The sequence below is a fragment of the Suricata suricatta genome, chromosome 8 (assembly GCF_006229205.1).
Source record: "Suricata suricatta isolate VVHF042 chromosome 8, meerkat_22Aug2017_6uvM2_HiC, whole genome shotgun sequence".
In the NCBI taxonomy this organism is placed as follows: domain Eukaryota; kingdom Metazoa; phylum Chordata; class Mammalia; order Carnivora; family Herpestidae; genus Suricata; species Suricata suricatta.
Window position 1 is genome coordinate 34236814 of NC_043707.1, and position 27707 is coordinate 34264520.

The following is a 27707-nucleotide window of genomic DNA, read 5'->3' on the forward strand; positions in this document are numbered from 1 at the left end:
ACATATCCAATTCTCTGTCAGTACGTCTCTCATATTTCATTTCATTATGATGCATTTCAAAGTAAATCACAAAAACATCTGAACACCCTGCTCCATATACACTTTTTTAAATGATCCAACCACTTTTTTTTTAATGTCTATTTTTGAGAGAGCGATAGAGCATGAGTGGGGGAGGGGCAGAGAAAGAGGGAGACACAGAATCCGAAGCAGGCTCCGGGCTCTGAGCTGTCACCACAGAAACAGATGCAGGGCTAGAACTCATAAACCATGAGTTCGTGACCTGAGTCGAAGTTGGGCGCTTAAACTGACTACACCACCCAGGTGCCCCACTGCTCCATACATACTTAGCATGCATTTCATTGCCTAGAGTTCATTATCTGTTTATAGTTTTTCTTTTGATACAAGATTTATATAAAGTGCATGTACTTATATAACTAAATCTTATATTAAGGCATAAACAGTTTGATTTTCTAAAATCTTCATCATCGTTTTTATTTGTCATCCTAATTGGCATATAGCATGTCAGGTGGTAAAGGAAGATCTAGATCAGAATTGCTTCCTGGCTGCCCGATCCTTCTGCTCTCCACACATTGTTTTGACTCTCTCACATATTCTCTAACAGGAGAAATCCTAGTTGTTTTTTTGGGTTTTTTAACGTTTTGTGGAAAGAAAATGGCTGAAAGATTGGTTTCACATCCACAGCTATACTTTTGTACTAGTTTTAACTGGTAAAACCGGTCACCAGACTCTAGGCAGCTTATTTACCATCTGCGAAGCACCAGTTTCTTCCTCTGTGTGCAGAGCTGGTAACCTGTATAGAGTAATTATCAGTCCAGGGGAGAGAATTCTGTTGTATAGTAAGCAGTTCCTGAAGTGGCTTTTACCACCTGGGAAATGTATGTCTGCTCTCCTGATGTGCCGCCTCTCTCTCGTTGCAGTTGCCTCAAATAGACTTTTTTGACTATTCTAAATTGGCTCCTCTTGACCAACGCTGCTTCATCCAAGCTGCTGACCTCCTGATGGCCGACTTCAAAATGCTCAGCAGTCAGGACATCAAGTGGGCCCTGCACGAGCTCAAAGGACATTATGCAATTACCCGAAAGGTGCTCTGCTTGGTCTTCTTGGTGGGGTCACACCTCTTGCCTACTTCTTCCCGTGATAATGGGAAGGAGAGTTCCTCTGGCGGCAAGTGGGAGGGTTTGTGATGGCAGAGAGCTAAGGGTGGTCAGGGTGAAGATAAATCCACAAAAGTGTTTGCTGACCAGGAGGAACTGAATGAAAAGAAATAGATTAGCAGCAGGGAAGTTGCAGGGGCTCGTAGCCACATCACTGAGTGGAACGTGTGATTGGGGTCATGAGTTTGAGCCCCACATTGGGTTGTGGAGCCTACTTTAAAAAGTTTCAAAAAAGAAGCAGGGAAGTTCTGGTTTCCCCATGAAGACATGAAGGGTAATGGCTGTTAGGGGGAGGGCAGGATGACTAGGTGTGAAAGGTGTGTCCCATGCTCCTCTCTGACGTCCTCTCCAGCTAGCTGGGCATAGGTCACAGGGTGAATATGGCCTCACCCTGAGTCTAGCTACTTTGCCCTGTAGATGGCCAAGAAGATCCAGGCAGCTGTCCACAAGCTCCTCTAATTGTAGGTTACTCTTAGGTAAAATTACTCTGAGGGAGTGCAGAGTTAGTGCTTTCTATTTCTGAATCTCATCCCTCATGCTAAATAGGGTATGCTGTACTGTCAGGGAAAAATGAATGAGCTTCCCCCAAAACTAGCGACCACAAAAAAGAAAGGACTCTTGCATCTTTAGGCCCTGCCCAGCATTGTTACTGCTCCAGTGGTGCCTGACCCCTTTGCTGAGCTCCCAGGGAGCCCACGTGAAAAGTGAAAGGACAGCTCCTGTGGCCTGGGGAGGCAGGTTGGTCTTGGTAGCAGTGTCCCTGCCACAGTCCTGGGACCATTAAAAGGAACATGGCTAGCAGATGCTTGTCCCTGGTCATCCCCCAGCCCACTCATCATGTGAATGGGAGGTTGTAAAGATTCGTGGCTCCCCTTTTATTTATAATTTCCCTATCCCTTTCCTGGTCTTTATGGCCCTTCATATTTTTTTTTATGGTGTCTGCTTGCTTGGGTGAGTAGTTTGAAAATTTACAGGATTTTGAAATGAGGTGGGTTGACTCTTTGAATGGAAGTTAAAGGGGAAGTTCTGTTTGGCAGAAGCTAAAACCTGATGCACTTGGTTAGAACTTACAACTTCTCCCTGCTGTACGTAAATGGTGCATCAGAGTTCTGCCGTAGACGGCGATGCCCACGTGGGTGGGGTATGGGAAGCACACCCAGAGATGGCTTCTAATTATGGCCACAGTGGGTCTTCTGTGCCACCCCGCCCACACAATAGTTGCTTCATTCACTAACATATGCATGTTCGCCAGAGCCCTGTTTCCTGAATTTTTTCCCTCTTTATTATCAACATCAAACACAGAATTAGTAATTGTGTTGTAACGAGCTGGTGCTTACCCATCATTCCACTTCAGTAACTGTCAGCCCTGCCCAGTCCTGTTTCATCCCACCCTGCCCACTTCCTCCTTCCCAGACTGTTTGGAAGCAAATTCCAAAGAATGTTTCACTTTCTTTAAATCCATAACAATTTCAGTGTTTACCTTTAAAAGATAAAGATTTTTTTGACAAACAAAATACCATTATCACACCTCAAAAATTAACATTACCAGATATTTAGTCATTATTGAAATTTCTCTGGATGTGTCAAAAACCTTTGGTCATATTGAGTTTCAAGTAAAACCTATTTATTGCAGTTGGTTGATAGGTTACTTAAATCTCTTTTAATCTATAACTTCTCTCTTCTTCCTCCCCCTTTTTCTTGTTGCTCATTTTCCTATAAATTGATAGATCTAGAATTTTTTTTAATGTTTGTTTATTTTTGAGACAGAGACAGAGTGTGAACAAGGGAGGGGCAGAGAGAGAGGGAGACACAGAATCTGAAACAGGCTCGAGGCTCTGAGCTGTCAGCACAGAACCTGATGGGGGGCTCGAACCCACGAACCGCGAGATCATGGCCTGATCTGAAGTCGGATGCTTAACCAACTGAGCCACCCAGGTGCCCCATTTAGATCTAGAATCTTGATCATACTCAAGTTTGATTCCCCTACCCCTTGAATTTTAATCCCACTTCTGTCAGGTAGGTCTCTGGTTTTGAGCAAGTGTCTTGAATATATGGAGCTTCAGTTTCCTCGGTGAGCAGCCGATCCCTACGTGGCTAACAGGAGGGAGAATCAGGTCGGATACAGTGCAGCGCAAGCCCATCACAGGGATTCACATGTTTCAGGTTTCAGGAAGAAGTTCTCTCCCTCCACACTTCCTTCTGTGTGCTGTGGGTCACTTGTCAAGCCTCTGTGTTTAGAAATGATTTGGTAACTGCCTGACAGGGTGATATTAAGAGTTCGTCCTTAGAGTAATATTACAGGAGCACAAGATTCAGCCTCCTTAGGTTCACAGCACTGAGTTCCCGCTGGAGGGGTTTAGGGCATGTGCTGCTTTGTTCCCAGCCTGTGCTGTGGAGGCCAAGGGCACAGGAAGACCCGGCCCCAGTGCGTGTGTGGTTGGAGATATTTTAGCTCAACTCTTTTTATGGACATATCCTGTGGGTAGGTTTCTCCCAGACCACATGCAGCTCTGCAGTAATGTTTCTTCTGGCTGTTACCATCTGTAGGGACAAAGGTACTCTCAAAAGTAAGTAACTTTAAACTGGAGGGAGGGGCACCTGGGTGGCTCAATCGGTTAAGTCTCCGGCTTCAGCTCAGGTCAGATCTCACGTCCGTGGGTTCGAGCCCCGCGTCAGGCTCTGTGCTGACAGCTAGTTCAGAGCCTGGAGCCTGCTTCAGTTCTGTGTCTCCTTCTCTCTGCCCTTCCCCCTCTCATGCTCTGTCTCTCTCTGTATCAAAAATAAATAAAACATTATAAATAAATAAATAAATAAACTGGAGGGAACAGGTCACGGCAGGAACTACTTGTTAAAATGAGTATTAATTTTTATCAAAGGAACTTTTAGCCATAGCTTTAAAAATCAATTTGTGCCAAAATGCTTATTTGTAATTTATTTATTTATTTTTAGTAATTTTTTTAAACCACAGACTGAAGCCCCTTTCCTTCTTCACCCTCTTCCTCTGTTCTTCAGAGACAACTCGAGTCTATTCTAGTACTTACTTCCATATTTAACACATGCTTATGCTAGATTTATCAGTTTTAGAAATTATTTTAGTTTAATAGATAGGGTTCTACATGTTGCCCATACACACTCACCTTTTCGATACACAGTTTTTGTTAAATCTGTTTTTAAAGTTTTTATTATGATTTACGGAAACGTTCACTGCTAGGGCAGATCATACACTATTAATGTTTCCTTTCTTGAATTTTCTATTTGTCTTAGAGTTAAAATTGATTGCCTCCATTTTTTCATTTGCTGTTTTTGTTGTTGCTTTGTTTTTTGATTCTGTGGCTAAGTCTTTTCCAAACCTGTCCATCAATTCTCAGTTCATTTTTTCCCGTTTCCTCCTCTGCATCTGTTACATAAACTATCAGCTTGGGCATTCCCTTTGCCTTTGGAGGGAGGTTGATCCTCTGTGTTCTAGACCCGAAAACTTTCTCTGTCTTGGTTTACACACTCACACATGGCCAGTAGTACCACTGGGTTTCTCCTCCAAGTTTTTCCTTTGTAATTCTGCCACAGATCCAGCCGTCTCTTTCCTTCAGACAGCATGTTGAGGGCTTGCTATAGGCCACGCACTAGGAGTGTCACAGTGAACAGCACGAGGTCCTTTCCCCTGTGGTGCTTAAAATACTATGGACGGTATCATCTTTTTCAACCAGCCCTTCTGTTCTTTGCTGTGTGCTTATGCTGAGGGTGTCCACTCCCCACCCTTCCTAGATGTCTCCCCTGTGTACCTTAATGATCACCTCTGTCTCCGTGCAGGTGACACAGCCCCATTTCTAGACCTGACCTCCACCAGGCTCCATAGAGGAGTCTCTGGCCACTTCTCAACTTTTCTTTCATCAAATGCTTATTGTATTTTTAGGTCATCCCTTGAAGGAATTTTGGCTATTGTCAAGATAGCCTAAGAATCTTACCAGACTGTGTCCTTGATTCTCAGGACCAATACCTTGAGTAGGGATTTGATTGCAAAATGCCAGCTAAGTGTAAAAGGAAAAATTATCTTCCATATCTTGTATTCCTGTGTTCCTCCTGATAGATTTTTTTGAATACTTCCTTTGTGATAGTTATCACCTAGACCCAGAAGACAGTGGCTTCTGTAGAACACAAATTAGCTTCCTTCCAGAGAGCTTTCAGTCTATTTGATAAGATTAAAGGGAAAAAAAAAGATTAAAATAACGGGTGTTCTAAAAGAGTGAATAAAGGTATGTGAGAGCATTAGGAAAGAAATGAGGACATTGGTTGAACAGGATCTTTAGGGAAAGATGTTTTCACTAGAGGAATCTTAAGTGCACAGGCAAGCAAAAGTAACCACAGTGCCACTGGGTGTGTAGGTATGAACTCTAGCAGTTGTTGAAAGGAAAGAACTCTGATTTATATATACTATTTTTTGGTCTGTTTCACTAGACATTTAGTTAAAAAAAGCTGATTGTTAGAACTGCTGTAGTAAGGAGGCTCCTTAATTTGTTGGCACCATCTGTTTGAAGATACAGTTTCCTGACAAGGACGAGTTTGGATTTTTTTTCCTGCTGAGTAGAAATAGTATTTAAGTGGGAGAAAGGTAGTGACCCCATTTCATTTCCAGACAGGAGGGTGGTGTGGTTCCTAACCCAGCGGGCTGCCAGTTACAGGCTCTGAGTTCACATTCCGGTATTATCAGTTCCTGATAAATGGCATCTACCCTTTAATCGTCTCATTTATAAAATTCAGATTATTGTACCTGTCCTGCTTTTTTTCCTGGATTTTTGCAAATCGCCCAGGTTCAAGGATGGAGTGTTTACCTCTAGGTAAAACTTGGTAGGAATTAGAGGTCGTGACATTTCCAAAAAGAAGAAACAAAGCACGGGAGGACGTTGGCCAGGGAGATGGGAAGGCAGTACGATGACTTGTGCTGTGGCCAGCTCTTGGTGGGTTTCCCTGAACCGCTGTGGGAGGACCAGGTGGTGTCAAAGAAAGGAAGGCGGTTCAGTCGTGTGACTGGCCTGAGCTCATGCCCCAGCATTCCGTGAACTTGTCTGGGCATGGGTCCCTCCTCTGTAAGCCTCCTCTGTAAGCTTCCGTCTGCTGTGTAAGCACCTCCCTCAGAGCAGTGCTGTGACAGGAGCGGTGTCGATGCCACACAAAGGGCTTAGCCGTTCCTCTCTGGTTCCTAGACATCCGATTTTGAAAAGGAAGGGATGGAAGGTAGGTGAAGGTGAAAGGCTGATGCTCCCTCTTTTGTAGCTGGAACACTTGTTTTCTTTTGCTTTCACTTTAGCAGAGCTGTTCCCCTCAGACATTCACAATGTGACTTTTGAAGAACATTCCTGTAATATACATATCCCTGAACCTCTTACTCACCAAATGAGTGTGAAGTGCAAACTCTGCAGGTCGCTGTGGATACAGCCTAGGCTAGGTCTTTGTCCCCCAGAAGCCCATAGTTCGCGGAGGGGATGGCATGAAACAGAATCAGACAATTAAGTGTATAATTGCCATTAGCAACATTTTGAAAGAGAAATGTAACGTGCTCAGTAAGAGTATAACAGGAGGACCCAAGGTGAATCAAGAGGCTCTGGGAGGGCTTCCCTGAGCAAGAGACATTATTAAGCACAAACCTTGAACGTTCTGGAAGTCGGAGTTCGGTGAGGGAGTTTGGGGGCTGTCTCCCTGAGATGAGGAATACTGTAAAAGAGCTAAGTGGAAGGGAGAGGATCATGAATTCTGTCTGGAAAGCACTGAGTTGCTAGCATGCTGAGTGAGGTCCATGAGGCCTACAGGTACAAAGAATTCATCTGGGTGCTTGAGTGGCCAAAAGAGGTGGGATCGTGGGGGTCATCGGCACATGCAGAGTGACCTCCCCAGCCTAGATGAGGTAGACACGGGGAAAGAGCCAAGGCTGCCCAGAGTCCTCCCTACATGTAGAGGCCAAGTAGAGGAGGGTGGCGAGGAGGAGTTGGTGAGGAGGGTGCAGGATGCCGGGAGCAAAGAGCAGTCCGAGTCGCCGATGGTGCTGAGAGGCCAGGTGTCATGGGGACTAAAACATGGGGGCTGGTTGCCTCCTATTACCAAGCAGATAGGCCAGTGGAAAGATAGGCTTAGGGGCCCAGTGGGAAGGGGTTGGGCGACGTCCAGGAGGCGAGATGAGCGATCAGTTGACAGGTGACCCCTTCGACAGGTTTGGGCTGGGTTGTGGTGGCCACTACCTGATATTTAAGATGGCAAAGCCTTGAGCACATTGAAGCACTGATTGGAAAGATCTAAAAAAGAGAGAAGCTGTGGGTACGGAAGAAAAGGGATTATCGCTGGCTTGAGACTTCTGCCCAGCAGTGTGCTGTGCAGGGAGAGGACTTGGGTGAAGCTGCGAGGAACCTCGGGTGTTCGTGCAGAGTGGGCGGGGAAAGTATTGGTCAGAGGTAGACCATCTAGGGATGCCTGTAGAATGGAACTCACCGTCCATCTGTTAGGTGACCTTCCCTGGATGTGGTCGAGGACAGCTTGAATAGTTGCTGTTTCCTTTTGTTGTCCTTATAGCAGTTCATGAGAGAATAGAAAAGAATGAAATGCTCCTTGCTTGTTTTGCTCTGACCCATTTCTGGTGAGCCGTGCAGGGGAAAAAGCCAAAACCGTGTGTCAGAATGAGGTTTGGGGGCTACCTGGCTTGTTTCTGCGTGTTCTTGTTCTTGTGCCCCATTTACAGCGGTAACCTCTCCCTTTCTCAATTTCTAGGCCTTTTCTGATGCCATTAAAAAATGGCAGGAGCTATCACCAGAAACCAGTGGAAAGAGAAAAAAGAGAAAAGAAATGAATCAGTATTCCTACATAGATTTCAAGTTTGAACAAGGTAATGGCCATCTTTGAGCCCATAAAGGCCAGTCGTGGCAGAGTCGCCCTGCCGGCCCAGCCCAGGGACTGACCGCAGGGACTGCTTTGAGGGCACATCTGTGTGTTTAGAAAGTGGCTATGGTTGCCACCTGCCTTCTTTCTGCCTAGGGAACACCATGACCACAACATTCAGTGTGGTGTCAGAGTTCGTGTGTGGGAATATGGGGACACTCTCCAACTTGGTGGGTGGAGCTGGTCTTCCAGGTTTGACAAGAATTAACCTTTATCCCTGGTGCAATTATCTAGACCAGAGCTTGATTGTCTGTGTACCTGAGAGTGGCCTCTGCCCGGGGAAAGCACACAGCTCCCGAACGGCCACTTGTTTGTTGAACATTCTCTTGTTGGTGAAATAACTGCTGAAAGCTCTTCCAGAAGGGTTACTTCAGGTTGGACTTTACATCAGATCTCATCCGAGTCATTTGTATCCAATAAAAGAGCCCACTGTATGAGTGTTCCTATAAATTATGTCAGAAAACAGGACTATTTACCTTTTGTTTTCTATTTGCCTTTCTCTCAAATCTATAGTTATGTAACTTGATTGCAGGTGTGACTGAATGGAAACTCAGGGAGGTAACCATACAGTTGGAAAGGGTTTGGGTTTCTAAACTTCTGAGGATCTAAAAATTTTTTTTCATGTTTATTTGTTTTTGAAACAAACAGCATGAGTAGGGGAGGGACAAAGAGAGAGGGAGACAGAATACGAAGCAGGCTCCAAGCTCTGAACTGTCAGCACAGAGCCTGACACAGAGCTCGAACCCGTGAACCATGAGATCATGACCTGAGCCTGCTTTAGCAGCTTTAGCAAAAACAAAGGTAACTCCTCAAAGAGTTACCATATGACCCAGCAGTTCAATCCCAGACATGTATGTATGTGGGCATGTCTATATAAAAAATCTCTAGGGGACAGATAGATGGACACACACACACACAGATAGGTGTGTGCACATCCCAAAAGAATTTTAAAAATGTTCACAAAAACTTGCACACAAATGCAAGTGCCCCCGAGCTCCTGAGGATCTAAAAGGAAACCCATAGCCTCTGACTCGTGAGGTCCCCAAACTAGTCTGTGGTACAGTGCTCTCCTGCCACAACATTCTCCCAGGTTCGCCAGAGACGGAGAAAGTGGGGACAGTGTGTGGGTGCTTCTTCGTTCAGCTATGTTTATCCACAGTTTAGACTATAGGCATCCCAAGTACATAGTCATTCCGTGTTGGTTTCTAACTTTGAGCAGTAGAGAAAAGAAAGTGCCACTTTCAAGATGGTCCACTCCCTTGTTGGTCAGCTCTATCTTTTACAGAATTCTTTTATATCAGGTCAAAATGTTCCCGAAACTTCCTGCCATGGGTGTAGCTCTTGTCTCTGAAAAGACTTGGAATCTGTTGCTGCTTCATCTGACTGCCCTTCTCTGTGTGTCTCCTCTGCTTGTCAGAATCTCTTTGAAAGTCTGGGTAACATATGCCACATGAGTCTGCTACGTAGAGACAACACAGCATTGATATTTACGACTTATCAATACACTTCCCCTTTCTTGACAGCAATTTATAAGTACAGATAGTCTGAGAGTCCTCTATCTGTTCCAGGAATCTAATTTTTCACCTTTTCAGCTGTTTTCCATCCAAGCACTGCTGTTTGGGTTATACCTTGATTTGCTGAGAGAGACAGGATTCTCCCTCCATTATCCTTTTTATGGTTTTATGAGCTGATAACTACATAATCTTCTCATGAAGAGTCTGGGTAGCATTTGGACGTAAACTGAACATTAATAAAAATAACAATCTATCATCTCTTGCAAAGCTGACCAAGAAAAAAGACACAAATTACCAGTATCAAGAGTCATCACCCTTTCTAGGGTGTATGACGGTAGACCCTACAGACAGCCGAAGAGGATACCGTGAACAGCTTTCCTCTCATAGATTTGACAAGTGAAATGGACTAGTTCCTCAAAAAACACAAACTACCAAAACTCACCCATGTTAAAATAGATAATTTGCATAGCCCTGTAAGCTATTAAGGAAATTGAATTCATAGTTTTTCAAATCTTTCAAAAAAGAAATCTCTAGCCTCAGTTGATTCCACTGGAAAGTTCTTCCGAACTTTTTTAGAAGAATTAACACTAATGTATGATATCTTTTAATAACAAAAGCAGACAAAGACAGTACAAAAAGATGGACCAATATCCCTCATAAATAGACACGCAAAGATAGCTAACAGAATATTAGCAAATAGAACATAGCAATATATAAAAATTATGTTCTGTGACCCAGTTGGGTGTGTTCCAGGGGTGCAAGGCTAGTTTAATACTTTGCAAAACCATCCATACAATTCGCCACATTAACAAGCTAAAGAAGAAAAGTTACATGATCATATTAATTGATTGCAGAAAAGGCATTTAACAGTATTTAACACCTATTCATGATTAAAACGCAGCAAGTCAGGAATTTGAGAGGAGCTTCTTCAACTTGGAAACATTTACAAGAAAACATGAAGCTAATACCTTTTTAATGGTGAATTCTTTCCCCCTAAAATTGGGAACGGGGGAAGGATGTCTTCTATTTACCACTATTCAACATGTATTGGAAATTCTAGCCAGTGGAGTAAAGTAAAGGCACAGATGAGAAAGGAAGAAATAAACTGTCTCTATAAATAGATAATGTGATTGATTGTCTACATAGGAAACTCCAAGGCTACTTCTAAAATTATTGAATAAGTTCAGATCATTGCAAGGTACAAGGTCAACCTATAAAAACCAGTTGTCTACCAGAATGAGTATGTGGAAATCAAAGTTTAAATTACAATACTATTTATAATTACCCCCCCACGCCCCCAGATTAAATATTAATGTGTAAATCTAACAAAACACGTACAAAACTTGTAAAACTACAAGTTTACAAAAACTACAAAACACTAAAGAAAGAAATCAGAGGAGATAGAAGTCAGTGGAGATATGTCTCGTGTTCATAGACAGGAAGATTCAGCATAAGGAAGACGTAAATCCTCCCCAAGTTGATACACAAGCTTAATGTAATTCCTATCAAAATCCCAGCAAGACTTTTGGTAACTACAAGAAACTTACCCTAAAAATTACAGGGAAAGGCAAGGTACTGGAATATTTAATTGTTAAAAAAGAATAAAATGGAGGAGAACTATCAGGAACCTGGTGTAGAAGCTACTGATAAAGCAAATGGTATTATGAAGAGGCGACTTTAGTGAAAGAATAGAAGGTCTGGGCAGAATAGAGAGTTTCTAGGAAATGTAAGTTACAAAATCCACAAAAATAAAAAAATAAAAAAACCTTAACAGGGCAATTACAGGGTCTGACATTTGCCTTTCTTCTGTCTTTTATTCTAAATGTTACATACCGTGAATTTAGGTACTACACTTTCAGCTGTTTTGTAGGAAGACGTTCACAGTAAAAAGTTTAAAAAGCATTCATCAGACGCCTGTGCAACTACCAGAATGGCTAAAATTACAAACTGACAGTACAGGTAGTGAGGATGTGCTGTGACTGGAGCTAGCACACATCACCACAGGAGGAAGAGTGTACGTTGGCACAACTCCTTGGAAAATTAGCACTGTTTTCTGAAGCTGCAGACATGTAGCTCTATACAGATCTGTGATCCAGCACTCAGCTCCTTCTCGCGTGCTCAGCTGAAGTGCAGACAGGTTCGGCGACCTGCTCCTAGTAACCCAGAACTATAAATCCGACTGCCCTTTGTAAATTGGATAATAGACTGGTATGTTCACACAGTACAGCACTTTTAGGACAGGAGGGACCTTCCAGTTGGAGCATAATACGGGAGAAGGAAACGTGGAAGTCAGAAAGTGCTGGGCACATTAAGGAGTCATACGGAGCCGAGTTTTCCCAGGCAGTAGAATGTGTTCTCAAGAGTCACAGACACACTGCTGGGGGGGTAGGGGGGGACTAGGCCACAGAAGAGTGGGATGGCCGCCCTGCATTCCTAGCAGTAGTATTCTGCATGATCCTGTGTTATGTATCTTCTAGGTGACATAAAAATAGAAAAGAGAATGTTCTTTCTGGAAAATAAACGGCGACATTGTAGGTCCTACGACCGGCGTGCCCTTCTTCCAGCTGTGCAGCAAGAGCAGGAGTTCTACGAGCAGAAAATCAAGGAAATGGCAGAGGTAGGAGGATGGACTAGTTGGGTGGTTCTGGGTTTCTGGTTTGTTCTTAGGGCTTAGTACACAACAGTCTTTTCAGGGGTCCCTGGCTGGCTCAGCTGGAAGAGCACGTGATTCTTGATCTCGTTGTGACTTCATGCCCAACGTTGTGGTATGCAGATTACTTAAAAATCTTATTTTTTTATGTTTAATTTTTATTTATTTATTTACTTATTTAGAATACCAAGCAGGCTCCACGCTCAGCACAGAGCCTGACATGGGGCTTAATCCCACAATCTTGGGACCATGATCTGAGTCAAAATAAAGAGTCAGACACTCAACCAACTGAGCCATCCAGCCCCCCTACTTAAAAATCTTTAAAACAACAACAACAACAACAACAACTGAAGTCTTTTGAGATTTGCATTTTCTTTCAAGTGGTTGGTTTGCATAAACTATAAAGCTTTAAAAAAATAAAACTAGGTTTTATAATGATACTGACTAAAGTTCACCATGTCATGAATTCAGACTTATGTTAGAGAATTTTAATTGGAGCTTAGTAAACATAACCTATTTCACCTTTCTCGGCCTCTAATGATGGAGACTCGCAGGAGAGAGATGCCATTTAGCATTTCAGTTCTTCCCAGTAAACAGGTGTGCAAGCCAACCAGAACATTTATGTGTCGGGTTTTTGCTCAGTATTTTCTACACCAGTGGCTCTCAAATTCGGTGCATGAACCTCTGGGCTCCTCAGGACTCTTGAGGAGGTCTGCGAGGTCAGATCTTTCACCCTGATGAGACTTTCTTTGCCTGTTTTGTTGTGTTGAATTCATACTGACAGAATAGCGGCTGTGGTGCCTCAGCACAAATCACGTTGGTGGCACCAGACTGTGCTAATAATCACTGTCTGCACCACCAGGCACTCATATTTATTTTTATTTATTTATTTATTTTAACATTTATTTATTTTTGAGAGACAGAGACAGTGTGAGCAGGGGAGGGTCAGAGAGAGAGGGACACACAGACTCCACAGCAGGCTCCAGGCTCTGAGCTGTCAGTACAGAACCTGAGGTGGGATTTGAACCCAAGAACTGTGAGATCATGACCTGGGCTGAAGTTGGACACTCAACTGACTGAGCCACCCAGGTGTCCCTGGCACTCGTATTTAAAAAACAAGTCAGGGGTGCCTGGGCGGCTCAATTGGTTAAGCGTCCCACTTCGGCTCAGGTCATGATCTCATGGTTCGTGGGTTCAAGCCCAATGTCGGGCTCTATGCTGACAGCTAGCTGAGAGCCTGGAGCCTGCTTCAGATTCTGTCTCCCTCCCTCTCCTGCTCGTGCTGTCTCTATCTGTCTCCAAAAAAAAAAAAAAAATTCCGTTTTTTCTAAAAATGCCTTGGAGGGGCGACCCGGTGGCTCATTCGATTAAGCATCCAATGTGATCTTAGGGTTGTTAGTTCAAGCTCCGTGTTGGGCTCAGCGCTGGGCTTGGAGCCTTCTTTTAAATAATTAAAGTTTCTTTTTAATTAAAGTGCTTTTCATGAAAGAGTAAGATTTACTTCTTTGATCAAGTTTTGACCCCCGAACACGTCACTTTTCGATGCTCTGTGTGACACACCAGGAAGTTGGCGCAGTGCCTCTGCTGCACACTGACCAGTGGGGTCTCAGGAAGTGCTGGTACCTTCAAGTTGCAAGCTGCCAAATTAGGCCCTTTTTCTCCCACAAAACACTTTTTTTTTTACTTGGAAAAAGTGCTAGCAGAAAAACTTACTCAGGAGTAGGTACTGGGCAAGCATTATCTCGAAAATGAAATGATTGTGACCAAAGCAAAAATTAGAATTTTTGATCCATCTGTCACATTAACACCTGTTAGCACACCTTGCACTTTAATGGATCTTCCACACATGGATGTTTTTGTTATGTAAACCACTAATTCGTGGGTCTTGCAGATGCTGGCACATTTCATGGTATAGCATCAAAGCATCACAGCCATTAATTTCTCATCAGAACAATGTTAAAAGGGGACACCTGGGTGGCTTAGTCAGTTGGGCATCCAACACTTGATTTCGGTTTAGGTTATGGTCTCATGGTCATGGGATCCAGCCCCATGTCAGGTTCTGTGATAATCATGGAGCCTACTTAAAATTCTCTCTCTCTCTCTCTCTCTCTCTTTCTCTCTTTCTCTCTTTCTCTCTCTCTCTCTCTCTCTCTCTCTCTCTCTCTCTCTCTCTCTGCCCTTCCCCTGCGTGTTGCAGTTTTTCTCTCTCCCAAATAAACTTAAACAGAAAAAATTTTAAGATAATTTTTTTGGGGAAAAAGTGTTAAAAAGAGTTTTGCAGGATGGCTGCTTGTAGTCATTTTCTCTTCATCCATGCCATCCACAGCTGACCAGTGGCACCCCCTTCAGGTCAGTGTCTCTGTCCTGGCCTCGGTCCTTCTTGAAATTCTCTCTCCTTTCTGGCACACAGGGTGACCCAGGTTCAGCCTGCTTCGCCTGACCTGGACCTGGGTCACCAGTTTCTCTAACATGGCTTATTTTCTTCTACTGAGAATTCATACTGAGATTTTGGTTTCAAATTTAGTTTATAGGGTTTTGTTTTGTTTTTTTACTTCTTTCATTTTCTGTTTATTATACTTCTTTGCTAAAAATCTTGATTCCTTTTTTTTAAGTTTATGTATTTTGAGAGAGAAAGTGCAGGCATGCAAGTATGCAAGTTGGGGAGGGGCAGAGAGAGAGACTCCCAACAGGCTCTGTGCCCCAAAACTCGTGATTTTTAATTATAGTATAATGACTCGTTTTCTTCGTTCTATATTAGATACTTAATACTTCTGAAATAACAGGCCAATACTATTACCAACAAGGCTACTAAATACAGTCTGAGACTTATTTATAATTTTTGCCTGTGTCAGATTAAGAATGTGAAATCAAAAATTCTAAAGTTACTTGAGATCATTCTGTGTGGTTATGCCATTAACTTGATAACCAGTGGGGTTTTGATATGATAAATTTTTAATTCTGAAGTCAAACTATAAAATGGAACAGAGAGCTCTATCTTCGGTCCTGTCCCCTCGTTCCAAGACCCCTAACCCTTTATACGTAACTGTTGTTAATAGTTTTTAGTCTGTCCTCATTTTACATAAAGGCAAATATCTTGGGAAGAGGTGGTTTTCTATTGTTTCTGCTTTCTTACCTGAAAGGTGGTACACTTTTCTGCCCCCTTGCCTTTAAACTTAACAGTACATCCTGCTGCTCGCTCTTAAGCCAGAGACTCTTCTTTCCTTTATAAAACCGCCTGGTGTGCAACTTCCTGCATTAGCAGCGTTGATTGGGCGAGTCCAGTCACCTGCGGACATTCAAGGTGTTGCCATGGGAAAACCCCACAGGTATGCCTGATGTCCCATTTCTGCCCCAGAACATTTTAGAATCCAGTCCTGGCAGTGCAGCTGACACACACATAGGGTAAATGGTCACATACTGTCCTGCAGCGCCAGGCGTCACCCCAGCTGAGCCAGCAGAACGCCGGGTCAGACTGGGTGGTGGGCCATTCATGTCGCTTGCCTGTGCTGGTCTTTGCTGTGCACAGCTGTTTCGTGTACCCGTATCTTCCCTTCTTCCTTCTACATTTTGAATCAGATGTAAGAAGGGTTCCCCCTTATTTTCTAGTATTTATTTGGTTTCTTTTTTAATATTTAGCTTTCTGGTGCATTTTAAATTTACTTTGAGATAACTTTATAAACTGTGTAACTGAAGAGATGATTTTTCGTAATTGAGTCCTATTGTGTTTATGAAAGTCAGTCCTAGCGGTTATGGCGTCTTTGCTAAATTGTGCCTGCGTGTATTATTTTTTGTTCCTCAGCATGAAGACTTTCTGCTTGCTCTGCAGATGAATGAAGAACAGTATCAAAAGGTAGTTTAAAATCTCACAGACTTGTTTTTCTGGGTATTTATGTGATCTGTCTTCTTTATGACATTTCCTGGTGGCAAACTTTGCTTCTCATATGATCTCCTGTTGATCTCCTGACTTGTGGTTCAACCAACTTGCAGTCAGGTACTTGAACCGTGGTCAGCATTCTTGAGCCCAGACTGGGTCAGAATTGAAGCAAAGAGAATGACAGGATCATTCGTCTTGAAAGTCATGGCCTGGAATCCATCAGATAGACTCTTAGGGGGGAATTGAGAATTCTGGTGCCAGAGGGTTAGAAGGAAGCACACTGTCTAACCTGGGGACCAGGTGACTTGTACGCTCTCTGCTGTGCTCACATAGCAGCGTGTTTTGGCGTGGAGGGAGTACACTGGCGACTGCCTTGGTCTCCACCGTGAAGGAGAGGAGCAAGGTCCTGGTCCTCACAGCGCCAGAGCTTGCTGCACCAGCTGGTTTCAGGGGTCCCTGCAGACGCCACTGGGGCTCAGGTGCAGCCCCGCATGCCCCTGCCTTCTGATGAGAGAGCAATATCCAACTTTTGAAGCTTTTTGCAGTAACATCCTTCATGGCACATGTCAGCCAGCGTCTGAGCATAGATGTCCTCCCTCTGCTGGCACCGTGGACTTCCTGAGATGGTAACTTTATACAAAGGCTGCCTCCAAAGAATAAAAACTCATGAAGATTCTGCCTGGCTCAGTTATAGATTAGTATTTGTATTGGCGTCTCAGGCCAGATTGACGGAGCAGAGAACAGCTCATCGTTGTTTGATGGGATCTGACGGTTGCTTTTTACCTCAGAACGTGTTCAGGGACAGGGGACCATAGCCCTTGGCTGCCCCTCTGCTTCTGCGAGGGGCGTCTCACACGTGTCTCTGACGGCCCACAGGACGGTCAGCTGATCGAGTGTCGCTGCTGCTATGGGGAGTTTCCGTTCGAGGAGCTGACGCAGTGTGCGGATGCGCACTTGTTCTGCAAGGAATGTCTCATCAGATACGCCCAAGAGGCCGTCTTTGGATCTGGGAAGGTGAGAACATGTGACAGGTGCATACGTGCAAGGTGTTTAGGGAGGATGCGACATGCTTGCAGACCAGTGTGAATGCCTCGTGGATTGGCCGTTGGGCGACGGGGGGGTGGGGGGGGGGAGACTGCCTCCGTGCTTGAAGCGACTGGATCGGCAGGTTCCCTCCTTGCCAGGAGCACTTCCTTCACTCGTCTTCATTTTCATAACAAAAAGCCTGAACTCAGAGGTCTTTGCTGCTATTTGAATATATGAGAGTGCATGTTGGGAATTTTTTTTAATAAAAGTTTTAAAGAATTTTATAGTTGCATTAAAGTGAGTAACTGTTGGGCATCTGGCTGGTTCAGTCTGAAGAACATGTGACTCTAGGTCTTGGGCTTGTGAGTTTGAGCCCCATGTTGGGTGTAGAGATTCCTTAAAAATAAATAAGTAAACTTAAAAAAGAACCTTGAAGTCTTTAGAAAATAAATGAATTAATATACAGGATCATATTTCTCTGTCCAAAGTTGGCATCTCTTGACAGTAGCATAACATGGTGTGGAAAGGAGTTTTGTTTTAACACCTAAAAACCAAAATTGCTTTTCGTGAACGCCCAACCAATAATCAAACCACTAGCCTCAGTTATTCTAAAGTCACTTACAATTTAGGCAAGAACTGAGTAACAGGAGCAGAGCAGTGTGCTGGGCAGAATGATGGCCTCCCCCCAGACTTGCACGTCCTCCTCCCAGAGCCTCTGGACTGTCATGTACTTGGCAGGAGGGAACTAAGGTTGCTTGTCAGGTGGCTTTGAATGTGGGAGCAGAAGAGGAGGTGGGAGGGGGCATTGAAGACAACACCCAGGGCCCTCTGGTACAGCTGTCCCGGAGGCCGTTCTCCTTTCTCTTGGAAGAGTTTTAGTCCGTTCTCGGCAGTCCCTTGTACCCCTCACCTCCGCCTCCCATGGGGTCTCAGCTTCCAACCTTTTCAGGGTCTGTGGAGAGAATCAGTTCGACTCTCACAAATCCCTCCTTTCCAGACACCACACTGTGTCCTTCCTCATCACTCTCCACAACCCCGTGGTTTGGACTGCTACACTAGAGATGGACTTTGTGGGGCTTTTTCACGCTTCCTTATTTTGAGTGTGATCTCTTTCATAACCACTGTTTATTTGCTTCCCATTGAGAGATGCATTGAACCACTGAGACTTTTGTTTTCCCAAAAACTTTGTTGAGTTTTCTTTTCTTTTTTTTTTCTTTGCCTACTGACGCGACAATTCTAGTCAGAGCTCAGCTGCATGGAGGGCAGTTGCACGTGCTCATTCCCAGCCAGTGAACTGGAGAAGGTGCTTCCCCAGACCATCCTGTACAAATACTATGAGCGGAAAGCAGAGGAAGAAGTGGCTGCCGCGTACGCTGATGAGCTTGTCAGGTGAGTCCTCGGAGTCAGAGCTTGTCATCTGTCACCTCATTCCCCATTAGGAAGACCGCCTAACCACTGTCATCAGACCATGAAACGTCTGTAAAAAAGCTGGATCTTTGGAAAATCTGCATTTCACATTTTTAACCACATTCCTTAGCACCTCTAATCACTTGGTTTATAGGCACCATCATTACACGTTGGGTTGGGGGCCGGGGGAGAGATGACACGTGAGAGGTGTGTGTTGACGGAGTGGTGTGCACTGAGGCAGGACTCAGTGGCACCTGCATTTCCTGGTAAGAGCCAGCACGACGGAGAACCTCAATCCATGTTTCCATTAAAAGTCTGGCGATGGGGCGGCGGCCAGACTTTTGTATTCTGAGCCCTATTCCCTCTGCCGTTTTGACCGCAGGTGCCCCTCCTGCAGCTTTCCCGCCCTGCTGGACAGCGACGTGAAGCGGTTCAGCTGCCCCAATCCTCGCTGCCGAAAGGTAGGGGCCATACGGTCTTCTGTATCCGTGTGTGAATTAAGGTGTTGTGGGCAATGCTAATGGCCCCGATAGCTGCTGGCTGTCTGCGTTCTCACCCGGGAGACAGATTCGTGCTCTCTGCTTTTCATGAAGGCAAATGAAGGTCAGCACTTGTAAATCACAGTTGACCTGGTTACAGAGAAAGGGGCCATGTCTGGAACTCCAGTCACAAGGTTCTGGGTCCCTGTTTTATACCTTTGTCCTGTGAGGGCAGTGATCGTCATGTCCCATGTGAAGGCTTGCTTCCACTGGGCCATCATTTTTCTCGATTGCTCACTACCATGCTGTGCTCAAATACTTCCCTGTGTGCACACACACGCGTGTTCTCTCTCTCTCTCTCTCTCTCTCTCTCTCTCTCTCTCTCTCTCTCTTTCTCTTTCTCTCTTCCTGTGGTTTTCAAAGTCCAAGTGACATTTCTTTGATTAAAGGACTGGGCATCATGGCAGCATCTCTTTCACATCTGGTAGATTATTCACTAACTGTTCTCATCAGAACTGATGATGTTGGGTGAGCCCAAAACCATCTAGTCACTTCACGGCTGAAATTGTTTCTTCATTTTAACTAGACTCCTCCATGAACTAAGAGTGTTTTAAAATGTGCCGGCTATTTACAAACCACTTAGAATTCTTAATATGGGCATCAATAATAGATAAGTATTTTTAAGCCATTTTTCTAAAATAGCACAACCAGAGTGACACATGGGTGGCTCAGTCAGATAAGCATTCATCTCTTGATCTCAGCTCAGTGAGTCTTGATCTCAGGATCCTGAGTTCAAACTCTGCACTGGGCATGGAGCCTACTTTAAAACAAAGAAAACAGCATGACTGGAGTTGAACATTATAGCATCGCTGCCTTATGGGGGAGGAAAGAAATGAAAATAGTTATTGAAAAGGAAAAAGAAACTAAACTCATGGACTAAACATTATTCCCTTTGTTTTAAGCATTCACATTTCTGTGTAAAATCTGAGCGCATTCATAGAACTGATGTGTCCATGTAATAATTGATCCCCACTACAGGCTGTTACTGTAACAGTCATCCCAACAGTCTCTGGCTTTTGGAACTAAGTTGAGTACCTGCCTGCCCTGTGTGCTTCCCATGCGCCCAGCACTGTAATGCCTGGGGAGGCTCCAGTAGCCGAGGGAAGGAAGGGAAAGGGTGTGGGGGGCATGGAGATGTCACAATATTCTAGATCTGAGGAACAATAGCGTACTGAAGGCTTACAGACTGGGTGGGGTCAGGCCAGTGGAAGAATGGGGACAGGGACTGAGGTAACAGTTTATTCTCCAAAGACAGTTACGCTTATGTGCCCAGCAGTGTCCTGTGAGTGTCTTGAGAACATCCAGCCTGAGATGTCAGTGAAAGTCTCCCAGTGGTTTTTTAAGATCTGAGCAGAGGGGCGCCTGGAAGTCTCAGTCAGTTAAGTGTCCGACTCTTGATCTCGGCTCAAATCTTGGTCTCAGAGTTGTGAGTTCAAGCCCCACGTTGGACTCCACACTAGGCATGAAGCTACTTAAAAAAAAAAAAAAAAAAAAAAGATACAGGGGCACCAGGGTGGGTCAGTTGGTTAAATGGCTGACAGTGGTAAAAAAAAAAAAAAAAAAAAAAAATTAAAATAAGAAAATATTTGATGCAGAAACATCAAATGTTTCACTTCCTCTCTGTGGAAGCCTGCCCTGTTGAACTTGGAGGTAGTCATATAGCTTCTTTTGGTCAACGAAGTGTCAGTCTGGATGAAATCAGTCACTTGCAGGAAAAGTGGTAAAAACATGATTTGGGGTATCCTCAACAGATGGCACAGTCGGCAGTGCAGATCCGCCTTCCCCCACTGCAGAGACACTGGTCAGCAGTACATAGACCAGCTCCCTTTGGGAGAAATTTAGAAACCAGTGAAGAGGTTCCCTCATTTCACACAGTACAAAGCCAGCTGCATTGAATGAAGCTTGTAGGAACATTCATGGAACTCTGTTGCCAGAGCCCTCCCACCTGCACATGCAAGAAACCCTATATCCTAACTCCCCCCCCACCCCCGGAGGAGGGAAAGGGAAGACTGGAACATATATATCTGGTATTCACACTTGTTGGGCAGCTAACTACCCAAGGGGCTGGCTTCTATCTTTTCTGAATCTAAGTACTGACAGGAAGGGGCACCAGGTTGGAGGTATCTGAGAACAAAGGTAGCTTGGCTTCTCCCTCAGGGAAAGGAAGAGTGGAACATGCACCCAGTGTTCTAGCTTCTTGGGGGAGGAGGTTTCTTAAGGGACGAGTTTCTCTCTTGCCCAGCTCAGCATTGATGAGACCCACTGTACTCTAGCTGCCTAGGGGCCGCTGAGAACAAGAAGGAGCTAGACAGTTTACAGCAGCTTTGGAGAACCTGCAGTACTATAGACAGACACCAGAGGGAGAAAGAAATTGCAGGCTCGTGAATAAAGAAACTGGCAAAACCTCTCTAATTGGGAATTCACACTTAATTCCAGACATATCCACAGTAACGGCTCCCAGAATCTATAGCTAGGCTGATTGGTGAAGTCTTTCCCTCTACAAAGCCAGTGTGTAAAGATTGGGAGAGGTGACTGTGGCTTGAAATGTGTGGATCCTAACACAAAGTGACGAGGCACGAGAAAAACAAGGTCTAACCAAAGGAACAAAATAGATCTCCAGAAAGGACCCTGTAGAAAGGGAGGTATGTGAATTACCTGACAAAGAATTCAAAATAATCATAAAGCTGTTAAACAAGCTCAGGAAAATATTTTATGAACAAAATAAGTGCAACAAAGAGAAAAGATGGAGAAGAATCCCAACAAAATTTGAAGCTGAAGAATACAGTAACTGTCGGACAGTTTCATTCAAGGGATTCAGCATCCGATTTGACTAAGCAGAAGAAGGAGCCAGTGAACTCAAAGATAGGTCCTTTGAAAATAAAAGAGCAAAAAGAAAAAACAAATGAAGAACAAGAAAAGCTTAAGAGACAAATGTGAGGGACACAGTCAAGTGAAACAGTGTATATGCTATAAGAGTTTCAGAAGAAGAAAGAAAAAGAAAGCTTATTTGAAAAATCAGTGGCCAGGGGCACCTGGGTGGCTCAGTCCATCTTCAGCTCAGGTCATGATCTTGCAGTTCGTGGGTTTGAGCCCCACATCAGGCTCTGTGCTGACAGCTAGTTCAGAGCCTGGAGCCTGTCTTCAGACTCTGTGTCTCCCTGTCTCTCTGACCCTCCTCTACTCATGCTGTCTGTCTGTCTGTCTGCTTGTCTTTCAAAAATAAATAGAACATTAAAAAATATATTTAAAGAAAAAAGAAAAATTAATGGCCAGGATGCTTGGATGGCTCAGTTGGTTAAGCGTCCGACTTTGGCACAGGTCTTGATCTTGCAGTTTGTGAGTTTGAGCTCCGCATTAGGCACTGTGCTGACAGCTCAGAGCCCAGAGCCTGCTTCAGATTCTGTATTTCCCTCTCTCTGTATCTTTCCCCCACTCATGCTCGCTCGCTCGCTCGCTCGCTCTCTCTCTCTCTCTCTCTCAAAAATCAACATTAACAAAAATTTAAACATGAACGAAGTACTTGAATAGACGATTTTTCAAAGAAGACCTACAGATGGCCAACAGGTATTTGAAAAGGTGCTCAATATAACTAATCATCAGGGAAATGCAAATCAAAACTCCAATGAGATCACATCTACTAGGATGCTCACTATCACAAAAAGGAAAAAGAAAATTAACAAGTGTTGACAAAGAAGTGCAGAAATAAAAACCATTGAGCATTGTGGAGGACCATGTAAAATGGTACGTCCCTATGGAAAACAGCATGGGGTGTCCTCAAAAAGTTGAAAATCGGGGTGCCTCGCTGGCTCAGTTGATGGAGCATGTGACTCTGGATCATGGGGTAGTGAGTTTGAGCATCACGTGTGGAGATTACTTAATAAGGTCTTAAACTACCATACAATCTAGGAATCCTACTTCTGAGTATTTGTCCTAAGGGATTGGAAACAGGATCTTGAAGAGATATTTGTACTCATATTCATTGCCTCATTGTTCACAGTAGCCAAGATATGGAAACTACCTAAAAGTCCATCTTTGGATAAATGACTAAAGAAAGTATCTATACAATGAAACGTTATTCAGGAGTTTGAAAAAAAAAAAGAAGTCCTTGGGCACCTGGGTGGCTTAGTCGGTTGACCATCCAACTCTTGATTTTGGCTCGGGTCCTGGTCTCACGGTTGTGAGATCAAGCCCCACGGGGGCTCTGCATTGAGCTCCGTGCTGAGTGTAGAGCCTTCTTAAGATTCTCTCCCTCCCTCCCTCTGCTCCTCAAGTGCACATGCACGTGTGCTCGCTCACTCGTGCGCACTGGCTCTCTCAAAAAATAAAAAAGACATCCTGTCACATGCTACAACATGGGCAAACCTTGAAAATATTATACTCATGAGATAAGCCCATCACAAAAGGACAAATACTGTATGATTCCATATGGAGGTATGTAGTCACTTGCAGAAGCAGAAAGCGAAATGGTGGCTGACAGAGGAATGGGGATAGGAAGCCAAGATGGACATGTAGAAATAAGTCTCTGTTTTGAGCTACTGGAGTTTGAATTTGTTCCTACCAACGTAACCTAGCACTTCCTGACCAATACAGATCATGAGAGCCAAAATGGACTCTAGGTATGGAGAAAAGGAGCAGATTTGAAAGATAATGGAGAGACAGGATTAGAAGAAGATACTTTGACTGTGGGGGTGGGAAGAAGTCCAGATGACTCACTTCTCTGATTTGGGCCACTAAGTGGGTGATGATGTATTCATACACAATGGAAAATAGAATAGAAAAAGATTCTAAGAGAGAAGAAGGTCAGTTCTGTTTGGGGCGTGCAGGGTTTTTAGGATGGGGGGTTCAGTATGTGTGTGTTTTCCTACTCCCTGGCACACGGTAGTGCTCAGTAATTACTTGGAAAGTGTTAGAGTCAGGAACACGAGGTGAGATCTAGGCTACAGGAGAATTTGGGGAGTCAGGTGTAAGAAGCATTGAAAGGAGGGAGCACCGGGGACAGGGAACGCAGCTGGGAACACAGCAGGCCTGCAGCAGGGCATTTAGGAAGTAGGTGACAGGAGTTAGGAAATGTTGATAGCATTTTGATTTAGAATCTAATCTCTTCAAATTCATAGATGAGTTTGGGGAAATTATTATCTTTAAAGTGTTTAGTCCTCCTAACTTCAGAGTGTATACTTCCATTTATTCAGATCTTTTCATGTCCATTAGTAATGTTTTCCAGTAAAGAGTGTGCATCATAAGGCAGGCATTGTCAATTACAGCGTCCTTCAGAACTTGAGCCGCCCTGGCAGATGATAGCACGCGCCTTGTGCCCCTGGAATGAGGTCTGCAGAGGCAGGCCCACCATGGAAAACGGCGTCTTGGGAACCCGCTGCAGGAGAGCTTGCCATTAGGACCAGGCTGGTCCCTCCTTATCCAGCGCTGAGGAGAGTCACCCCTAGGTGGCACTGATGCTCCATGAGGAAGGGTTTTCTCTGGAGCATTCCAAAAGTATGTCAGTCTGCAAGACACTGTCTCCTAAACTGACAGAATTCTTTTGGGCTTAGTACCAAAACAAACCACTATGTGCATTCAGAATGTAACCTTAAATATGTCAGTGTTTTTAGAACATATGCTTTGACCTTTTCACTTACACAAATTCTCCTTATGTCGTCGTTTCTTTTCAGCTAGATGGCTAAACCAACCGTTAATCCTTGAGGGTTGCTAATGTTTAAGAAATGAGCCACAAACTGATTTTGGCCCACATGAGACTAAGGGCATCTGCTTCCTCATTGCAGCGCCTTTGCCAGTAATCTAAACTTCGGTTAGATTTCCAGGAACTTGTCACTCTGAGATGAGGTGTTTATATTAATGCATTATCTAGACGAGGGCTTGAATGCCTGGACTCATTCCTCCAAAATCCCTGAAGAGAATAAGATCCTGTATCTTTGATGAAATGGAGAGAGAGTCTTTGTCTCATTGATATGATGGAATGCTTTTTGTCCAGGCCCTCAGCGCCCTGTGTGTTTTCAGATAAAGGATTCATCAGTTTGTTTTCAGCATGCTGTTTTAGAAATGAATTGGATGTTTGCTGTTGGACTGCAGAGTGTTAGATAAAAGATTTCAAAGCGATGCATCTGGAATATTTATTCTTAGGGTCAGAGTTACCCTGTTGAGTCTTTCTCTACCTTCCCAGAACCATAGCTTTGCTCCATAAATTCAGAGGTTTGTAGGTAGAGCTTTCCAGAATGGTAGCCAGGGCCACAAGGTGGAGGTTTAAGAATATTCAGGAAGTAAGTGCTCAGGAAGGGAGACCCATCAGGCCGTGGGACTTTAGTGCACAGAACTGTGAAGGACACAGTTTGATGTCCCTTAGTGAGGCCAAGTGGGTGAATGTGGCTGTGCAAACAAACTCGTCTCTTCCCAGTGTCATGTGTATCTGTTTTCCTGTCTCTCTTGCTTTTCCTATGTCTCTCACCTCTCTTACCTATGCATCTTTTTCTACACTTTCCAGGCCCCTTCCTATCCTTTGTAGCTTTCAGTGTTCTTGATGGACTCTGTAGCAATGAAATACAACCAAAATTCACATCTGCAATGAGCCAGTTTGTTGCTAAAAAACAGGCATCTGCAGCCGCCTACAGTAGCTGAATGGCTTCGTGAAGAGCATGTAAATGAGCCTGGCCCAGCTGCCAGTGCCAGGGCGGCTCCAGCTGTGACAGTGGACGGTTGGCACTTATTAGCAGCACTATAATTTGAGCCCCAGCCAGTCAGCTGACTCCTGCGCTGAGCACAGGCATTTACATTTATCTCGATGTGAATGAAGCTCGATCCTCTTGTTCCCACTACCAAGGAGGATCTTTTATTCAGGAAGTTATGTTGACAAGAACCGAATGTTTGGGTAACAAAAGAATTTTTTAGGTTTCAGAATGAGGGCTTATTCATTGGTGTGGAAGTCCGTGCTGCATGATGTGAGTCCACAAAGGGAGTGGGGTGCTGTGGGAATTCCGGGGGGGGGGGATGGGCTGCCCCTGCATGCAAGGTGAGTCACTTCCTTCCGAGGGTTCCCACTGAATAGGCATGCTGGGTAGGTGCCTCACAGGGCTCCCAGAGTTCCCCACGGCCACCCTACCAAGGGGCCACTGAGATGTGGAGTTGGGTGACAATATCACCCAGTGGTGAGAACCCGGAGGGAAGCCTCCCCACCTCAGACACGGTCCCAGAGTGCGTCCCTGTCAGCCGCCCTCCTGTCAAGCACGGAGGCAGAGCTGGCATCGTGGCAGTGAAATTTCAGGATTTAATTCTATGTTGAACTTAATATTTTTGTCATTTTCCACTTTTTAAAGTTCCTCATAGCAAACAGTGTAGTGAATCTGTTCATCATAGGCTTCTCGATCCTTGAAAACTTTTGGTTGATAATTACGCTTCATGATTTGACATCTTAACCCATCTAACACTACGATTAGAGAGCTTGGTTCTTTCAGTGGGTGTGCGTGTGTTTGTGTGTTCCCAAGAATAAAAACAACAAAAGGTAAATATTGCTTACCTCTTTTCCTCCCCTGCCTTCCCAATAAAAGTCCTATAAGTGCCGTATCTGCTATTGTTTGCAGTGCTTACTTGAAAGGGAGGTAGATTTCTACCCAAGAAGAGGAAAGGTAATATATTTACATATACATGGGCTAAACAAAAAGGCAGGTATGAATAAAACATTTTTTTGTTTGTTTCCTGTTAGCCCTAAAGGAGTAGTTTTTATTTCTACAGTTTGTGTTTTTGATCCCTTGATAATGGGCACTGAATGGTGAACACAGTAGCCTCTCCCCCTTGGCTTTAGAGGAGGCCAGGAGACTGGGCAGTGGACCTGGGCAGTGCTGCCGCGGCTGCCCTTCCAAAGGGCTGGCGTGGCCCTCACACTCCTCCCTTGAAGCACAGGACTCAACTGCGGCCCCTCCCCTGGGTAGTGGAGTGCCTTTCAGAGCCCAGGTAGTCCACACAGGCCCGACTGTCCACGTGGACTTGGGTATTTGCCTGTTTCCTTACCCACAGGAGGTGGGGCATTACTATGTCTTGCTCCCAGAGAATATTCTAGTGCTTCATTTCTCACCCAGTGAAGCTGCTCTAGATGATTAAAATGTTGCCACCTTCCAGGAAACGAATCACAGAGCTTCCTATTCCCAGTGGAGAGGTTTTGTGTCCCTGCTCTGTCGGCATAGCTTGGAACAAGCACTTTTGCTGGGCTTTATTACTCAGCTCCCTGTTTTGAAAGTTCTTTTGAAGACAGTTATATGGGAGGCATTCGTTGATGTGCTGCTCTGGACCCAGCGCCATGCTGAGAGTGGGGAGGACGCGGAGAGATCCCAAGATGCCCGTGACCGTCGCCTGCACCACGGCTCAGAAGGCAGTCTGGCACAGTGGTTAAGACCGGGGATTTTGATGTTAAATCGGCTCATGCTTTCATTCCAGCTCTTCCGTTTCTTGGCTTTGTGACTTGGGTAAATACGTCCCCTCCCTGAGCCATGGTTCTTTAATCTGTGTAATGAGAGCGACCGTATGTCCTAAAGCAGAGGCCAAGGAGTAAGCGGTGTGATGCAGGCGACGCGCTCGCTCCAGGGCCTGGCACCTCTGAGGTCA

The 27707-nt window shown here is 44.6% G+C and overlaps 1 protein-coding gene across 11 annotated transcripts in view; it reads left to right on the forward strand.

Moving 5' to 3' along the window:
• Nucleotides 1-27707, forward strand: part of RNF216 (ring finger protein 216) — a 139824-nt gene that overhangs the window by 38862 nt on the left and 73255 nt on the right. For all 11 annotated transcript variants that reach the window (XM_029948041.1, XM_029948039.1, XM_029948043.1 and 8 more), the window contains 7 exons: nt 939-1103; nt 7926-8040; nt 12085-12224; nt 16057-16107; nt 17008-17145; nt 18398-18546; nt 18947-19025. In XM_029948041.1, coding sequence (XP_029803901.1) covers nt 939-1103; nt 7926-8040; nt 12085-12224; nt 16057-16107; nt 17008-17145; nt 18398-18546; nt 18947-19025 — 837 coding nt within the window. The remainder of the gene's footprint in view (nt 1-938; nt 1104-7925; nt 8041-12084; nt 12225-16056; nt 16108-17007; nt 17146-18397; nt 18547-18946; nt 19026-27707) is intronic.